General features: G+C 40.2%; 1 protein-coding gene across 1 annotated transcript; it reads left to right on the plus strand.

The window, feature by feature from the left end:
* The first annotated feature begins 464 nt into the window (after positions 1 to 464).
* On the plus strand, positions 465 to 18,260 carry LOC128973259 (histamine H3 receptor-like). The gene is made up of 4 exons (XM_054389520.1): positions 465 to 650; positions 14,328 to 14,907; positions 14,987 to 15,153; positions 17,373 to 18,260. Exons 1-4 carry the CDS (start codon positions 465 to 467, stop codon positions 18,258 to 18,260), a joined length of 1,821 nt encoding a protein of 606 aa, XP_054245495.1.
* Positions 18,261 to 19,401: the final 1,141 nt, after the last annotated feature.

Raw genomic sequence — 19,401 nt, forward strand, 5'->3', positions numbered from 1 at the left:
GTGTTTCTGTCCCTACGGAGAGGGGTTTCCTCAGTGCACTAAGAGAAGGAACAGTCAAGCATGGCCACAGAAACATAAAATGAAAACCCAACAATCTCCTCAATCCCCAATAAATAAAAAATAACTAAAATAAAACAAACCCGTAATTCACTGAACAATTCCTTCACTCAACTCCAGGAAGTTACATGAAGCTTTGCTTGTGGCTCAGACAGCTACATAAAAGACACGTGACAGAAATACAAAGCACAGGTTTGGCTCGGGGCTTTTGACTTTGTGTCTCAGCCATCTTAGCATCACATTTCTGTCTCAAAATCTCTTCATATTTCACAACACAGCTCTTCAAGCCACCATTGGTGTTTTGAGCTCTGCTGCCACAAATGCCAATATGGATAAAGGCCAAAACGGTGTAAGTAGTAGGGTTGGACAAAGCAATTGGAAGACATTAATTAAGTAGGTATGATAGGATGACTGCAGCTGACTACAGAATCATGGAACAGGCAGGAACTAAAGAAAAAGTCAAGATGCTCTGCAGAAAGTGTGCAGCCCTCTGTGCAATACAGTTCAAAGAACCAGGATCAGAGTCCTGTGACAGAAGACTGATTTGGGACAACAGAGTCTGCTCATGTAACACCAATGCTGAAGCTAGGGATGTAAGATTCCAGCTGTAGGCCAAGCTTTAAGAGAGTTGCTCCTGCCAATTCTACGACTTGAGATCAATACCACACAAAACCTGGTTTTGACCTGTATTGTCGCCACAGGCTGTTGATGTTATCAACACCTTTAACAGCATTACAGCAGAAATGTTAAATCAGGAAGCACTCATTTCTCCTCCAAACAACGGCTATTTTCAAACGGGGTTTGAAACAATTACTTCAAAACATCAACGGCCACGAGGGGGCTGCCTTAGATTTCTAACAGCCCAATTAAACAGCAGCCAGGTCGAAGTTTCATCTTTATTTGCCAAATATTAATTGCTTTTGCAGCAGCAGAGCAATGCCCACAGCAGTTTGGATATTTAGGATAAACCCACATCCTGGCATTACACGAGTCTGAGTTGCTGTAGGTCCACTGAAATCAACCCTTGCTTTTCATAACTCCAGAAGAAAGAGTCTCTTAGTCCCTGAGACTTTTCTGCAGTTTGCTATCAGAATTTAACCATTATACTGGGGATGTATGTTTAACCATATTCATGTAGTTTTCCTCTATCACTATCAGTTACATTACACTAAAACTTCCAAATCCCACCACCTCTCCAAACTTATTTTTGTGGTAAGGCCAACCTTCAAAGCAGTGAGTTTGTAAATGAAAAGTCTGTAAACTGGTAAGTTTTAAGTAACTAAGAATTGAGAGTTTGTCACTACTAAACCTGGATAATGAAGAACAGCAATAAGATCTTCCATGATAGCAACGAAGTACTGAAAAAGGGATCTTGCACCAAAATGACAACCGTCTTTTCGCACTTAGGTCTAATCCCTACGCTAGTGGGATTTTCCTTGCCTTGTACTCTTTTCGACAGCTAGAATGAAAAGAGACTATCAGAATGACAGGACAGGAATAGTAAACACAACAGGGAAAAAAAAAAGCTAAATAACAGACAGGAAAAGCAGAATGCCAAAGATAGCCTAGATAATCTTTACTATTACATATTTATTTATAAATCTTGGGCCTGCAATCTTGCCTGTACATAAAACTTACATACACTTACAATTGTAACGTTATGGATATGTAGATTCCCATATTATTTAAATGCTTAGATTACTTTTTCTCTAGATAGCTACAATGAATTCAGGAACTCATCAGGGCTCCATTTACCCCTGTTTGTTCAGTTTTCAGCTGAGCTGAAGGCAGAATTACTATATGAAATATTATATATCTTACTACATGACACTTCTACAATGTTCTGTTAATTATCCCAAATCCTTGAAATTATCCCAAATCTTTGAAGCACAACAGAGCTGTTGTGCTTCAAAGAAGCACAGTCCAGGAAGGTACTCTTACCTAGAGTTCTTACTCCAGGTTTGTGTGAAGTGCAGAGGATTGGCAAGACTTTACATGGAACATTAATGCTCCTGAATTTGAAAGGAGGAAGAGGAAGTGGTTGCCCTCATACTCTGTATTCTGCTCTCACACTTCTGAATGAAATCTTACTGCTATTGCTCCTGTCAATGAGATGTGTGCATTTCAGTCACTCTAAAACCCCTAGCCCTATCTTATGCCCCAAATATAATTTTCTCAGCTGCTTTTAGTTTGAAATATTAAAACAGTGAGGAATGCTAGTTTGCAAAGAACTCTGACATTTGAAATCTGAAATAGACCTTCACTCGAAAACAGGGCATGACAAATAGAATTTGTAAATCACAGAAGGCTTTACAGAAATTGATGCAGGTATAGCTACATAACCTAAGGAAACTCAGAAAGCACTAGAGCCTTAGTACTAAAAGATAATTTTCTTTTGGTATTTCACTAAAGGAACACAAAACACATCCCACATGTGGTATTTGTCTAGTCCGGGTGTCCTGACAACATGCACGTCACAAGCAGCTGAACTGCAGTAGCTCCCATGCAGGTTCAACACAGGAATCAGTAAGACTGTGCTGGCTCAAAGTCTGGTGGTAACCCACAGCCCTGGCTAAGCGAAGCAGCAAGCCAGAAGGGCTGCTGAAGCTGACACATGCAAGTCAGACTATAATTGCATGTGGAGCCAGATTGGCATGCAGTGAAAAATTATTGCTGTGTAAAGCTATGCTGAACTGTTGCTTCAGCTCTCCATAGTGTATGTGTAATGGCTGCCAGTTATTCAAGATAAGAGCATGCAGTTCACAGCTAAGAATAGCCCTTCCTTTTATATGTGGGCTTATGATGAAAAAACACCCATTTACAGAAATGCATGTAGGATAACAAACTTACTTGATTATTTTGGATCAGAATTCATTATGTGCCACTAAATTCACTGGAATAATGGATGTTCATGCCAAACACAAACTTGGTTCCAAAGTTAAAACCTGAAAGAAAAATAGCAGTGTTTTACCCAACATTCTTACAGAAAGAAAAAAACCAGGTTAATTCTGATTCACTTCTGGAAGATAAAGGCCTTGATATTAGTTCTCTTTTGTGGACATCCATATCTCAGTTAAGAGCGCTCTGTTTTAACATAATATCTTCTTTGTCATATCTCATTACAATGTTAAAATACCAATGTTATCAAATTATCAAAGATCAAATTATTTTATTACACAATGAAAAAAATTGCTAGTTAATACAAGGCTTGCAAATCAGAAAATGCCTATCAAATGTGTGAAATAAGCAGTTGAGACAAGCTAGCAGAGATGTGATAGTAATGGGAAAGAAACAACAGATATGCACAAAAGACACTAAAAAAAAATACCTGAAAAGGGGCTGCTACATAAGACAGGAAAAAAAATTCTGTATACTTTTCCTCATCTTGACATGCATTTTTCTCTGTAGCCATGGCAATTACTTTAGTCTCTAGGCCTCCATTCGCCTACTATAAAAACGCAGATAGAATTTCTCAGTGATTATGTTTTATTAATTAATTTGCAAATCACTTTTATATCTGCAGATGAATGGTTCAGTTTACATATTGACTTAGAGAAGGAATCTACGTTACAATGGAAAATTCAGTTCTGTGCAGATTGCTTGATAAATTACTCTTCTTCAATACAAGTGTTATTGATCATGCTCCCCTAGTATTGGGTAGGCCCCTTCTCCAGATACTCAACTCTCTGGCAGAAGGTTTGAAAAAAAAGCCAAGAAGCAATCCTTTTTTAGATGCTTCAAAGCTGTCAAGATCTCTGGAAGATACAGTGAGCCTCACACAAGGTGCTTCTCAGTTAACGTTGGAGGTACAGCAGGAACATAGTCCATAATAAAATGTTTTCTTTCTTTGGAGACAAACAATAGGCAGACAGATTTTCCCACAGATGTTAAAATTGAAATTGAGTGGGAATAAATAGAGACTTTGGGAGAAAATGGAAATTGTAAACAGGCTTCAGCTTTATGACTAACACTGTGACATTTAGTGATCAGGCATTTAACATTGCATAGCCCAATTTCTGTCAAAATTTTCATTTGCATTAGTAAGAATCGGCACCGTTGCCATCACCAGCCCATTAAATTTCTGCCCATCTAGCACTACTGACCACACATTTGAAAGAATAGCAAAGATGCAGTGATTAAAGGATGTAATCATGATTACTGCAGATGGAGAACACAACACATCAGTAGACATAATTATGTCATGAAGAAGGCATGCTCGAATTAAGGCTCTTTCCTATAACCTGGAATGTTTTACGTTGTGTGCTATTCAGCTGTGAAAGGGCTCTGACTCAAAACTGCCTACGTCTTGCTCCAATTGCTGCAGAAGAAGCGGTAGCCCTGAATTCTCTGTTCTGTTCTTACAGTCTCCTCACAACTCACCCTTCAGACAAAAGAATAGTTTATAATCCAGAATGTTTCACTTTGTGTGCTAGTCATCCGAGAAACGGCTCTGGTTCAAAACTTCATGTCTTGCCCAGCTCCTGGTTCAAATGGGTGAGTTGCAACCATTCCAAGTTGTAAAGTAAAGATCCTAGCCCCACATACAATGAATGTAACAGAGACTTCTGGGCTACCACTTTGTCCGGCAGAAGCTGAAGCAAGACATACGCAATTTTTATACAGAGCCAAATAGTATACAAAAATGAAACATTCCAGGTTAAAAGCAAAAGTACAGAACCTAGCCCCAAATTCCTTTGTTCCATGGGTGAGTTGGAAGGAGTCTGTAAGAACAGGAACAGAGAAGTCTCGGCTAGCTCTTTCTCTGCAGGAGCTAGAGCAAGACATATGTAGTTTTAACCCAGAGGCCTTTTGTGGCCGAATAGCACACAAAGTGAAACATTAACATTCCATGTTATAATCTAAAGAGCCTATATCCAAATTCCTTTGTAGGGTGGGTGAGTTGCAAGGACTCTTGTAAAGTTAGGACTCAGGGTTACCGCTTCCTCTACAGGAGCTGCAGCAACACATATGCAGTTTTGAACCAGAGCACTTTTTCAGCCAAAGAGCATACAAAGAGACACATTCCAGGTTATGAAGTAACATAAAGAACCCAGCCCCTAATTCCTTTGTTTTATTCATAAATTGCAAAGAGACTGTAAGAGTAGCACAGAGAATTCAGGGCTATCACTTGTTCTGCAGCAAACTGGATCAAGACATACGGCATTTTGAACCAGAGGCCTTTTTCATTTGACTGGCACTCAAAGTGAAATATTCCAGGTTATAAACTGAAGGACAGAGCCTATCTCCAAAATCCTTTGTTTTAGGTGTGAGTTGCAAAGAGACTGTAAGAATGGAACACTAGTGATTATGCATGATTATTGCAGCCCCAGAGGTCCCTTCCAACCCCTAACATCCTGTGATCCTGTGATCTCTTCGTTCACTGTAAAGGAACCAAAATTAATTTTATTAATGAGGCAAAAGAATGCAGCTGCTCATGATGGGTTATGTTGCTTTGATCAGCGCTTCCTTTTGTTTCAGTTAAAATTTGCACATGGCTGCTCAAAAGCAATTCTCCTATAATGTTGTGATAGTTCAAGTACTTTAAGATCTTTTTTCCCAAAGAAGTCGGATGTATCATTAACTTGACAACTAATGTGTAGTGATGATGGCTCTGGTCTTAAAAGTCAGCTATTGAAGTGTGTTGAAAAAGAGATTAATTAGCATGAAGTGATTTCTGACAAACACTCGTCAGTGAGCTTACGAATATATCTTAACAGATGGAAATCTGAAAGGCTGGAACTATCTGAACTTTGACTGATAGTCAGAACAGTGACACACAGAGAGTTCATTTTGGGAATTATAAATCAGGCATGTTATACTTTTGTAATTGTTTTTCTCCTATTGACTTGTTTTCCTGTGCTCTGCAATCTGCTTAGCAATTTGTGCATAATCACAATAATTTTACCACATACTACATTAATGTATAATGTACAGAACCACAGAAGCATAGAATGTTTTTCTTGGTTAGGGACCCTAACCCTTACCTGAAGCCTTGTCTTTTCCAGTCTGAACGAACCCAGTGCCCTCAGCCTGGCCTTGTAAGAGAGGTGCTCCAGCCCACTGATCAGTTTTGTGCCCTTCCTCTGGACCCATTAGGTCCACATCTTTCTTGTGTTGAGGGCCCCCGACACAGACACAGTACTGTAGATGAGATCTCACTAGAGCAGAGCAGAGTGGCAGAATCAGCTCTCTTGATCTGCTGGTCACACTTCTTTTGATGCAGCCTTGTATGCGATTTGCCTTCTGGGCTGCAAGTGCACATTGTTGGCTCATGCCGAGCTTCTTATCCACCAGAATTCCACATCCTGTTCAGCAGGGCTGCCTTCTAACTGCCTGTAGTGACGACTGTTCTGACCCAGGTGCAGTACTATGCACTTGGTCTTATGAGGTTCATCTGGGCCCGCATCTCTATCTTGTCCAGGTCCTTCTGGATTATTATGATAAAACAGATAGCTACTTACATAATTAAATATCACAGGGAAGTGTGGATGTGCTCAGCTGTGTGTGCAGTGGCTGGCAGCATGGTGTGGATGAAAAAAATTCTATTGATGATGGTGCTGATAAATAAAGGCTGATCGGCATGCCCATCGCCTAACTCATCTTTGATTACTAAATATGCAGCTTCCTGATAGACACATAAAACTCCAGCACTCCAAATTTTGTCTACTGAAAAAGAAACAAACCAAACCAAACCAACCTCTTTTACTAACTTCCCTCTATGGATATCAAGTATTCAGCAACACTTATGTGCTTTCAACTCGTTTTATTTCTATGTTACCTAACTCCATTCAAAGTAATATGGATGTTCATGTTGTCAGCGGCCACAGTATGTTAGTCACCTGTACCATGATGCCATACATGGCACATGGTACATGCTGAAGCCTGGAAAAACCTCTTTCAATCTGGAAACCTCTTTCAGCAGGTACTGACATACAACAGATGACCTGAAAAGCCTTTGCAGGTGTATCATCAATATACTTATAATAAACATGCTCAGTGAGAGATCACACTTTTGACAAGACTGCAGACAAACTCTCTCAAAGGCTTCCAAGAAATTGCACAGTACTAATTCCCCACATGCGGCTTCATAAATAGCTGGTGTTATCCAGTGCTAAACAATGGTACCTAGCCAGATCTTTCACCTTTGGGGGGGAAAAAAAAAAAAAACACAGAAAACAAAAAAAAGAGGCTGGGAGAGACAGTGCTTTTGTTCAGAGCTCTCTTACTGAGAACAGGAAATGGTTTTCTCTAACAATCTAACCTGGTCCAAAATGCCATATTTACATGTATTTGCTTGCTTTACACCTCACCCATTCTGACCTTTAGCTATTTCCTTTAATCTATCAAACGTCGTTCTGTGTGGAACTCTGCATACAAATGGAACGCAACATACAGGCAGGCTTTTTAAAACACGACAAAATAAAATGCCTCAAATATCTGACTGCTGAAACTGAAATACAATATTGTACTAATAATTTGTCAGCCTGGTAACAATGACTTGTCACAACCCCTTGCCAGAATTCATATATACTTAAGAATGATAAAAAATTACAGCACTTAATAAAAGGCCAGGACTGAATCTGGTTATTTGCCATGTGAATCATACCACAATACCACTTACAGTGAACTGCTGTACTGTATGGGAACCAAATGGTCCTGCAGAAACTTGCACAGTCAGGACAAACAACTCAGGGATAAAACATAGCCTTTGGTTAAAGACCAAAAGAGTAGCACAAATACAAGCACAAGTGAGTTTTAAGGTAGGACAGAAAAAAGTAGAGTGTGTGTATATATGAATACATATAACACGCATGGTGAGACCTTACTTAATCTAGAATCACACTGGCTTACCTGGGGATAGAAGTAGGTCCTTCATACCATGAAAGTTTAGTAGAATCAAAACAAATGTGAGACACACAAACTACTGAACTGTTAGCTGGAAAAAGGCAGCTGGTTCATTTAAAGCAGCCAGCAGCTACCGCTTCTTTTTTGGGAGTGTTGTGAGCAAACTGGAAGTGAAATGGAGACTGCTCAGGATTTGTTGATAAATGCACAGGCTGTTCAGGGAGAATTTCCTGACACTAGCTTAGTAGCAAAGTTTGATCAATATTTTGTATAAAAAAGTGAAGCTGTTATCAAGATACCAAATGAGGAGAGCAAATTAAAAGCAAAGCCTTTTGCTATAGGGAACTAAAGAACCCTTATTTTTCTTATTTTCATGTCCTGGATGACTAAGTGGAAAACTATTTTAAGATAACACTCTCTGGTTGGTTCTATGACCTCCTAATTGCCAAGAATCCCAGGCATTGTGCATCTCTGCTTCTATGTAAAGTTTTCATGCAGACACAACCTTTGCATGAAGACTGGAGAATCCTAGGAGGAAAAAACACAAACTAAAACAAAAGGTGCCACATACAGCTTCCTCAGATGTTGATATATGTCATAGGAAGGCAATGAAAGCTATGTCTATGGAGCAGATTTTGCTTATCTTATAAGCTCTTACTGGTTAAGCATTCCTTCCATGGCTGAATTCAAAAAGCTGATCCACAACCTGAACAGATGCATCAGAGCTTGACTCTAACTACAAGGAGCTCTTGAAAACTTAGCCAGATGATTAAGGGCATCTAACACAGGAAAAATTGCCATAAAAACTACTAATATCAATGCAGTATCAGTCATCATTTACCATAGTCTCATCTCTCAAAAAAACAGTATGATCTTAATCATGACTGGTGAAGGGCAAAAATCTTTGAGTACTTTTTTTCAGCTTAGGTCTTCACTGATGAAAAGTTCACTAGTAAGACAGAGTAGACAAGCAATTGAAAATTGATAATGAAATACTTAAGAATAGCATACTGTAACAGGCAACTGGGGAGAGAAAAGGAGAACATTTAAGTAAAAAGAGAATTGTTACATGCTCTTCACTGTGACATTTCCCAAAAATTAGTTCATCTTGCCCATGGAATAAATTAGGCTTTTGCTGTGTCAGACAAATATTTTTGAATGGATATCTGATGGTAGAAACCCCATTAATCTCTATAATAACATTACAAGTTCATTACATAGCACTGTATGAGTACAGAAAGTGCAGCACCTGTATTGCCACTCCATTTCAATTTTATTTTTTATACAAGTAAGAAAAGCTGAATGCATCCTCTCTTTTTCAGTCTACCATAAAAACTAGTTTTCTAAAAAGAAAGAGGCAGAGAAAATAGGTCAGATACCTGGGGGACCAAAAAAAAAAAAAAAAAAAGACACACATCTTCAATTAACCCTCCAGGTCAGCAATATTACTGGAGATTAGTTAAACCATATACCTGGACATTAGCAGTGCAGATGAAAGAGGTGACAGGCCAGGAGGAAAAGGAACTTTTCCAAAGTTTAAGGAAGAAGGAACTCAGAATGAGTAAATCTGGGTACCTCTGATACTTGCAATGTCCTAGTCACTAGTACATTGAGAGATATTTTCTGAACATCTATCCATCTGAGTAAAACTGAAAAATATTCAATCATTTGTAATGTCCTTGCAGCCAAGAGACACAATTGTGATGATAATTTCATGGTAGCAACATAAATGAAAGTGTCCAAGTGAAATACACAGAGGAACCAGGATGGGAAGGGTACAAATGCCAAATATGCTGCATTGCTAAACTTGGTAATACAGGATACTTGTACTAATAAGTGAAACTGATGATGTATGCAGAAGGAACAAAAGGAAATCAAATTATTTGTAGTGCTTCTCAATGCTAATATCATTTTGGTGTAACTTTATGGCAATTGCCTGTGGAATAACTACTTCTGGTACCTTATTGCAGAGTCTCATCATTCAAGTCCTTTACTTAAACCACGTTTCAAATCTCTCATCTATATTAATCAAAACCATAAATTTTACTTCTTGAAAAATTATTATTAAAAGAATAAAGCCAGATGTAGAAGGGCTCTCAGGCTCATGATATTTGGATGAATTCATATAGAGAGACATGACAATCGTGACATCACCTAAAGTGCAGAACTGAATCATCCTGGCCTAGCCCCTATTATCTGACACCACATTCTTATATCCATGTAAGTGCAACAGGACTTGATTGAACACAAAATCACAGCTGAAGCAGATGGAAACCAGTTTGTTAATGTCTGAACAGGTGGCTCATCAAGAACTAAGGGGATAGCAGTCTGTTTTCTTTATACTATTAAGAAAGTAGTACATCACCTTTAAGCTCAGGCCATGCCTTTAAAAGTGTCTTAAAAAAAGTTGGAATAACTATAGACAGGTGTTGGTGCTGATACCTACACCAAACTTCGCAATCCTACAAGCCTCATTATACACAAGACTGAATGTTTCTTTAATGAAAAAAAAAAAGAGAGAGAGAAAATGCATAATAAGTAAATGGTAGGTAATGCTGTGTACTCTGAAGCAGATGCCTTTCCCCTGGCACAGATCAGATAGGTGTTTGTTCTCTACACATGCAGAAACAAGAATTATTTTAAAATATTAATTGTATCATATGCATGGAGACATGTACAGAGCATTAAACAAAATGAAGGGAATCAGCATGAAAGTAAAATCCTGACTGGCAAAGACTTTAAAGTTAATAGGAAATCATCTTAACAGAATTTAGTTTTCATCCATTTAACTAGGATGAGCTCTGACAACAGAATTTGATGTATTGGTTGATAAAGCCATGTATACATTCTCTAAGTCTAAAAATCATTCCTCATTTCCTGGCCCAGGAACCTTTTTCTCTGCCAAATACCAATCACTCATAGTCAGAGGAGAGTTGACAACAACCTGTAAATATTAAATAGGGCTGTTAGCAATTAAATATTTTGTCAGAAATTTGGAAAACTACTACTGAATAGTTTGCTTTATGTAAGTGAAGGTTCCAGCTATAGTATGCTTCCATATCCTTCACTGAACAATTGCCCTCCAGTTCAGTAGGCAACACAGCTTAAGTAGCAGACAGCGTGTGACATACAAAGGAGTAATCCTCTATGTGACATCCAATGACTAATACTTAGTGTCATTAAAAGGCACAAGCAGAGGAAGAAACACTATGTGCAATATGTTATTTGGTAAAAGACACAATTTAGCTTTGAGTTCAGGTTCAAGGTAAGCATGCTGACTGCCTTACTTAAGAAGATAGCAGCTGAGAAAGCCTTCTGCATCTTCTGCACCACAGGCTATACACCCAGCCTCTACCTAACTCTATTTGGAAGTTGAATTTGGCCTGTTCCATTGAAAGTGTCATCTGTCTGTGGTGTGTGAAAAAACATTCTGGTTTTCTATCATTTCTGCAGAGACACTCACCCACATACATAAGAGGCATGGTTAACAGCATGATACAGACAACTCTCTATTTCAAAAATTATTGCTGAACTTGGTAATACAGGATACTTGTACTAATAAGTGAAACTGATGATGTATGCAGAAGGAACAAAAGGAAATCAAACTATTTGTAGTGCTTCTCAAAGCTAATATAATTTTGGTGTAACTTTATGGCAATTGCCTGTGGAATAACTACTTCTGGTACCTTATTGCAGAGTCTCATCATTCTATAAGGAAGCCTTATAGAAAAGAAAACAAGTATAACTAAAGAAATCTCAGGAAACAAAAATTAACATTTCAGACCAGGACAACATTGATAGGCCTTGAAAACTGTTGCATTTTTCGTTATCTTCTTGGGCTGTTGTCATTCCTCCTTTACCAGTTCTAATCAATTCTGTCTTTTGTTCCAAGGATTAGATAAAGAACAGAAACAAAATATTTTCAGAAGTCTACAATTCAGTCTTACACAAAGACACTTTATAAAGAGTTATTCATTGATTTTTACTTCATCCTACCAGGATCCATTAATCAGAGTGTTCTCCTTTCAGGACAGACTGCTTGGACCAAAGAGCTGATAAGGTACAGCTCTCTCCTTCTTTTAAAATATTTTTTTCCAGTGTGTGAATGTATCTACATCACCATAGCGTATGTTATGACGTAAAGTGAAGCTCTTCTTGCAAGAATTAATGTTCTTAAAAGAAAATCAATATAGCTCACTAAAAAATATAGTAACTCATGGGTACAAAAAACCCCATCATTTTTTCAGGAAAAAGAAAATGCTCAAAGTCTGGATTTTTAAATCCTGCTGTTCCAAGAGTGCTGGCCATCAGGTGCACATTTGGATTTGCTGTCTGCAAGGATCTTCAGACAGGACTAGTACAGTCTTCAACAATAAGTCCCCAAAAGAGCAGAGTCAGGCACTAACAGTTCATGCTTCTAGCATTGTGTTAAGAGTTGCAGTCATCATGCCCTGCCAAAGCAGCAGTAATAAAGGAGCATCAGAAGACAGCCAAGGTGGTGATTATGGAACTAACTGAGAATCTGCCATGACATAATACATTACAAAAGCTACTTCAAATACAGTTAACTGCAGCAAAATTGCCTTACATTAGAGGCATTAAAGAAGATAGTAATTATTACTGAAAGAATAAAATAATTATCCCATGTTTTCCTGGTGATTGAGATACTTGTTCTTTTTTCTTCTTTTTTGCATCTCTCAGCTGCCTCTTTTGCATTTTATACTCCACAGCACAATCAGACAGCAATAATTATGAACAAGCTTTTTCCTGCCCAAACTCAAGTCAATGGAAAACTGCCAATTTGGCTCAAAGGGAAGTGAAAAATGAGTCCCCAAATTAGACAATAATGATAATCACTGTAGTAATAAGCTAAAAGGATTCAGTGCTTTGTGTGGCTTTACTTATTTGCTTTAGGGAGATAATGATACGGAGGTATATTTTGCTCATTGCCATTAGACACGCAGCTGCCGTTTCTGTCCCTGGACTGACATAAATAGAGAGGCCATATCATAAGCAGTGGAAATTGCAAAATCTCCTCTGTGGAGCTACTAACTTATAGGGATTACCTAGCCTGGAATTTGTACTTCCAGCCTTGAAAAAGGCTTGATACTTTCCTCTAGGGAAAAGGCCAGTCTACCCTGAGAATACATGCTCAACCTCAGACAAAAGTAGGCAAGTTATTAAGCTGTTCTTGTTTGTCACACCTGGTATACATCTGAACAAGCTTTTAGAAAGTGGCAGTAACTGCTTCTAAATTGGTTATTTCAAACTGTGCATTTATATAGATCTTTTATAAAAGAAGAGTTTACCACACGTGAAGCATTGGCTGAATTAAGTGAAGATTATTGCACCTCCAGTGACTCGTTTTGAGCAAGTTCTGTTTCCTTTTAATGACAAAAGGGCTGTGCTGAAGGCAGCAAGTCACAAAATCCTTACAGTCTCTAGGAAACTCTCATGGAAAGGAATGCAAAGCCTGTCAATGGCCACGTATTTTAAGGCAGGTGCTTTTTAACACCTCCAAGGATGGAGATTCAACCACCTTCCTAGAGAGCCTGTTCCAGCGTTTGAGAACCCTTCCAATGAAGCATTTTTTCTAATATCCAATCTAAACCTCTCTTGGTGCAACTTGAGGCCATTTTCTCTCATCCTGTGATGACCCAGTAGGACAAATCATGAGAACAGAGGTAAGCTGCATTTCCTCTCTAAATTACCCTTCAGTTTTGACAGAATTCAGCAGCCTCTGCAGCTTATTCAAGAGTCATTGTCTCACTCCTCCTCCCCAATACCAACACAAACATCTTAGCAGAAAGTGATAGAAGACTTAGCCCTTTCCTGGCTACTTGTATTTGGTTTCTAGAATAGGTCTGCCTTCTGTGACAAAACTGCCTCTCCAAAATTGACACGATGCCCTTTAAAATCCTGCATAAATCCGCTGTCAGTTTTGAAAAGAGAGGTTGCAGAAATACTGTGTTCCCACGAGTTTTTTGAAAATGAGCACTGAAGCCTTCTTAGTGCTTCCGCAGGTGGAAAGGCTGAGGTGGCCACAGCCTCATATGCCCCATGAAGCAGGGAGTTGACCCAAGGCCACAAGATGGCTGCCCAGTGCATCACCGTGACACTGGCTCTGCTGGGCCAGTCAATGCGCAGTGGAAAGGAAGCAGAAAGTCAAATAGACGTGTCAGAAAAAAAAGATAATTTCAAGTCATTAAAGTTGAATAAATCATCAATCCAACACCATCATGCCCACTAAACCATGTCCTGAAGTGCCATGTCTAAACAGTTTCTGACCATATCTAGGGATGGTGATTCCACAGCCGCCCTGAGCAGCCCATTGAGGACCCAGCGGGCTGCAGGAAAAAGATGTAGATACGATGTAAGGCAGTGAGTCACAGAAACAAAGCAGACAACTGAAACTACCCCACCAGAAACAGCAAACGAGAAGTGAACTGGGAGCGCTGCGGAGACCGCGGGCGGCACTGGCGAGCCACAGAACGGACGAGAGGGAGCCAGCTTGCGGCAGCGGGGCTCTCCCGCCCACAGCACCGACAGCACCTGCGGTTCCACTCCGAAAAGTTTTACCTCACCTGCACAGTCTCAGCAAAAGCTCGGAGATAGCCTGGTTGCGGGCAGCACCGAGCCGCGCTTTCAGCCCACCGCAGCCGGCCCCTCGCTCCGCCCTATGGGGGCTGTGGCGAGACAGGGGCGGTGCCAACAGCAGAGCGCGGCGGGCGCCGGAGCCGCGGGGAGCCATGGACCAGGGCTGGCCGTGGCTCAACCATTCCGCCAGCCCGCGGGCGGCGGGCAACGCCTGTGCGGCGGCCGGACAGCGCGGCGGGCCCTTCTCTGCCGACACTGCCGCGCTGTTGGCGGTGCTGATGGGGCTGCTAGTACTGGCCACGGTGTTGGGCAATGCCTTGGTCATTCTAGCGTTCGTGGTGGACCGGAGCCTCCGCACGCAGGGCCACTTCTTCTTCCTCAACTTGGCCATCGCCGACCTTCTGGTGGGTGAGTTCTGGTGCGCCGGGAAGGGCGGAGGGCTGCGGTCCTTGTCGCTGCACGTGTTACCGCCGAGCTCTGTCCGCAGGCGGCTTCTGCATCCCCCTCTACATCCCCTACGTGCTGACGGGAGAGTGGAGGCTCGGCAGGGGCTTGTGCAAGTTGTGGCTGGTGGTAGACTACCTAGTGTGCACCGCTTCCGTCTTCAACATCGTCCTCATCAGCTTCGACAGGTTCATCTGTGTCACCAAAGCGGTAAGGGCTGCGCAGGTGGTCCTGGGGGTGGGCTGGAGCAGCTCCAAAGCTGCCCTCGTGTCGAGGGTGGTTTGCTTAGGGCATCTGGCTCTCAACCCCATTCCATCTCACAGAAAACAAGCGGCTGTAGGCACTTTCCCATGGTCCTGAAAATAGTTCTGGGAGCAATGAGATTTGGCAAAAAAAGACACGTACCTCTTCCAATTTAAAATCTGCTTTAGAAACAGGCACTTTGCATATGCTACTTTCTCAGCACAAAGGGCAGGAGGGACATGGTGTGCTTACTTCCTCCCCAGCCACACCTTAGATAAACTTACAAGTTACTGTCCAGCTGAAACAGACCATCTCCCTCAAACAACAGCAAGGCACCTGTTGACAACTTGGTAGCCTATAGCAGCCTAGCTGCATCCCAGCTGCAGCACAAGGCAGATAGATCTCTTGGCAATAGGTACCAAACTCACAGGGAGAATTAGATGTTTACTGCTGTTTACGGTTCGAAGGTGGCAAAATATAAGTTAACTAACATCCTCCAAAGGAAGCAAATGTTATTTCCATCTAACAGCCACAGAAATAGATAGAGCCATGCCTCAGTCACACAGCATGTCAATTACTGAAAAAAAGAGACTAGACTTTGGAAAATCTAATGCTAGCTTCATTTTCACCTAGAACATTCTGCCTCCACGTATTCAGGATGGTGCCAAAATAATACATTTTCCTTGATAATAGATATCAGTCTTCTAAATGTGCTTCTTGGTTATTCTTCACCCCCCCTGTTCCATCCCTATTTCCTCAAAGCATTAATTTACCTTCATTGCTCACTCCAAATCACACTAAGAGGCAATGATACTTTTTTCCAAACAGTATAAAGAGAGGCTGCAAGATCACTTTAACAGCTTACAGGTGTTTTGATAACTTTTTTGAAAAGAGAAAAATGAACAGATTAATTCTTGAATAGTCAGCACTCACAATTCCTTTATTTTCTAGGTTCTGAATTAGCCATTAATTTTGCTTTCATAAGCCAAACTCATGACTATACATGGTGTATAAATATATAGACTGGATGGTTTCAGAAACAGAAAACTGGTCATAATAAATGAAAAACAAACAAACCAACCCCCCCCCAACACTTCAAAATACTTCACATTAATCCTCCATATAAAAATCCCTCCCCAAGCAAGAGTACAGAAGCTGCCTGTTGGGTTAGGGCAGCATAAGAATAAATGAACAGGAATATATGAAGTTCAGAATTATTTTCTATCTCAATGAAGATGGTAATCATCCTACAAGACTGCTGCTGAAATCATTAGCAGATTTGTCAAGGACTGCAAAATCAGACCTGATTCTGACAAACTCAAGATTCCTCAGCTGTGCAGGTATTTAACCAGAGCAGCAGTGGCTTTGTAGATGAAGATCCACAGGTTGGGGCAGTAAATTATGACTCGTATACAGAATTCAGGCTTGAGGACTTAACATTCCGAAACACTGTATGGGTAGTATAGAGATGTGAAGCTTTAATTCCAATTAATTATATTAATATTGTCCAAGAATTAGAATATTGAGAAGCAGACGATTTTCAGATTCCACTGTTCTATTGTTGATATGGTTTATTGACGTACTAGGACCTTTTACACCTTAGCTTCTCTATTTTCTAAATAAGGAGAATTAGTCTTCTGGGAAAGCAGTTTGCAGACCAAAACACTCCATCTATGCATCTCCATGGCAGGTAAGAGTTCTGCAAGTACTCATAGAAGAATGAAACTAAGGATGTCAAAGAGACATTAGAAGCTAATACTCAGTAAAATTTTCTGATGCTATCATTCTACAATGCCAATAGAAAGAGCTTGCATGGGTGTTGTATGAATTCAGATCCTTTCTGTATTTTAAACTATTTAAAAATTCTAAGTAAGTGACTTTTGAAGGGCTGTGTTTTTAGATATTTTGTAATGCAGTTGCATTTCAACCCATTCAACAAATAGCAGTGGTTATTTACTTAGGAAGAGACTCGATTTTCTTGCTTTTAAGATCTGATACACGTTCTCAGAACGCATCCAGTCACCTGTTGTTGGAATGGGTATTTCAGAAATAGCTTTTCTGCAGTTCCAGTAAGGTTGGTGTAACCCTCATGTCTACACCAACATATTATCAAGTGATAGAGGATCATCCATCACAGCCTTGTAACTGAGATACTAGTAAGGTATGTTGACTTTCCTCTTCCTCAGGTCAGTTACAGAGCTCAGAAAGGGATGACCAGAAATGCAATACTGAAGATGATCACTGTATGGATGGCTGCTTTTCTTCTCTATGGTCCAGCCATTCTCAGCTGGGAGCACATTGCCCAGAAAAGCATCCTCCTTGAAGGAGAATGTCATGCAGAATTCTTCTACAACTGGTATTTCCTCATGATTGCCTCTACTATTGAATTCTTTACACCTTTCATCACTGTTACATACTTGAACTTAAGTATTTATCTCAACATCAGAAGACGCACATCCCTCAGAAATGAAAGGCTATCATCACCTGGTCAAGAGGACTGTGAAATGAGTTTCCAGGGGGAAAAAAGGGAACACACTGTATTTTTTGTAAAGCCTGTTAACAGACACAAACATGAGAAGACAAGAGCAAGCAGCCTTTCTCCCTCAAAAAGGGCTTCAAGGCTCATCTTACATAAATTTGACCCTCAGTCAAATCTGAATGTCGATCAAGACCTTCCACCACTTCAGGTACAAGTGGAGGCTGAGCCCCACCAGAACAGTTTCTACAAAACTACAGAGAGCATTTGCAACAGCACCAATAGAGTGGACATGGCTAACAGTGTGGCAAATAGATGTAGACTTTCCCGGGATAGAAGAGTAGCAAAGTCTTTAGCAATTATTGTCTGTGTATTTGGTTTGTGTTGGGCTCCATATACGCTTTTGATGATCATCAGAGCTGCTTGCCATGGGCACTGTGTGCAGCATTCACTCTATGAGACTTCATTTTGGCTTCTGTGGGTGAATTCGGCCATTAATCCTGTTCTATACCCACTGTGTCACACAAGCTTTAGGAAAGCCTTTATAAAACTCCTGTGTCCAGGAAAAGCCAAAATTCACCCTCATATTTTTATGTGAAAAGTAGCATGAAGGCTGACAATTAGTACACCTCACTTGCAGTGGGAACAAACTGGCTAATATTCATCTGCAACTATCAAGGGCAATGTGCACTGAGTAGTTTATGGAATACTGGTAAGTAGGTACAAGTACAGATATTTATGAATGTATAGAAGTACAGTCACCAATGTAGCTGGAGAAACCACAGCAATGAGGAGAAAGATAATTTCTCAAGGTGCTGAGGGAAACAATGCCAACAGTATGTTTCCTGGGAATAGTGCACTAGTGCTAAAAGTGCTGATAAGGGAATAGAACATTCATGGCCAGTAATGAGAGTTCAGGCTCTCTCACCTTTAATAACTGTAAATAACGCTTATATGGAATTTAATGAAGTTGCAACATTGGGCCTGTTGGGTTTTAACCCCAAATCCACTCTTAAGACAGCAGTAGTCTCCATTGTTAAGTGTAGTATGCTTTCCCCTGAACCCACTCAGTGGCAGGCCAGACAAGATCACGCAAAAAAAAAAAGTAACTACTGGTATCCCATAAAAGCATGGGACAGTAGGCAACAGAACAGTTGGGTTACCAGAGAAAAACAGGTAAGGGAGCACTGATTTGCATGGAAAAGGTGATTAAGAAATAGAAATTTTTAGAAGAATTAAACTCAGGAACAGGAATATTAAAGGATTTCGAAAGATCTGTCCTAAGAGATAGGAGAACTGAGAATTCATACATTTGGAAGTTTCACCATGAGTTTCCTGTCTCATCTGTGTCTTCCTGCCTCTTGCCAGGGGACTGCATGGGCAAGAACTGACATGAGTCAAACCTCTGCTCACAGGATTGACAGATATTACTCCATCTTTTGCTCAAAGTACAAAGGAAGCATAATTAGTCTGTAAGATCAATGATGGATCTTGCTATAGACAAGTTTTAGGTAAACTGCCCTTAGAGTAATTTTAAAAATATTTCCAGTTAGACTTTTACTAGTGCTGTCAGGAATAATTTTTTTTCCTTCTACCACACCCATTGGATCTATCCATCACACCATCAGTGGTCAGCCAAAAAAAAAAAAGTATTACTTGATGATTTCAGACATTTAAGTCATGTGTCATGAATAACAAGACTCAGTCTTAAAATTTGGAGCCTTACTATTGACCATGAG

This window comes from Indicator indicator, chromosome 19 (genome assembly GCF_027791375.1).
Source record: "Indicator indicator isolate 239-I01 chromosome 19, UM_Iind_1.1, whole genome shotgun sequence".
Taxonomy (NCBI): domain Eukaryota; kingdom Metazoa; phylum Chordata; class Aves; order Piciformes; family Indicatoridae; genus Indicator; species Indicator indicator.

Coding starts and splice junctions, on each gene's coding strand:
- LOC128973259 (XM_054389520.1), top strand. CDS start 465: ATGACTGCAGCTGACTACAGAATCATGGAACAGGCAGGAACTAAAGAA. Junction 651..14,327: donor CCAATGCTGAAGCTAGGGAT/GTAAGATTCCAG, acceptor CTACCCCACCAG/AAACAGCAAACGAGAAGTGA. Junction 15,154..17,372: donor TCATCTGTGTCACCAAAGCG/GTAAGGGCTGCG, acceptor CCTCTTCCTCAG/GTCAGTTACAGAGCTCAGAA.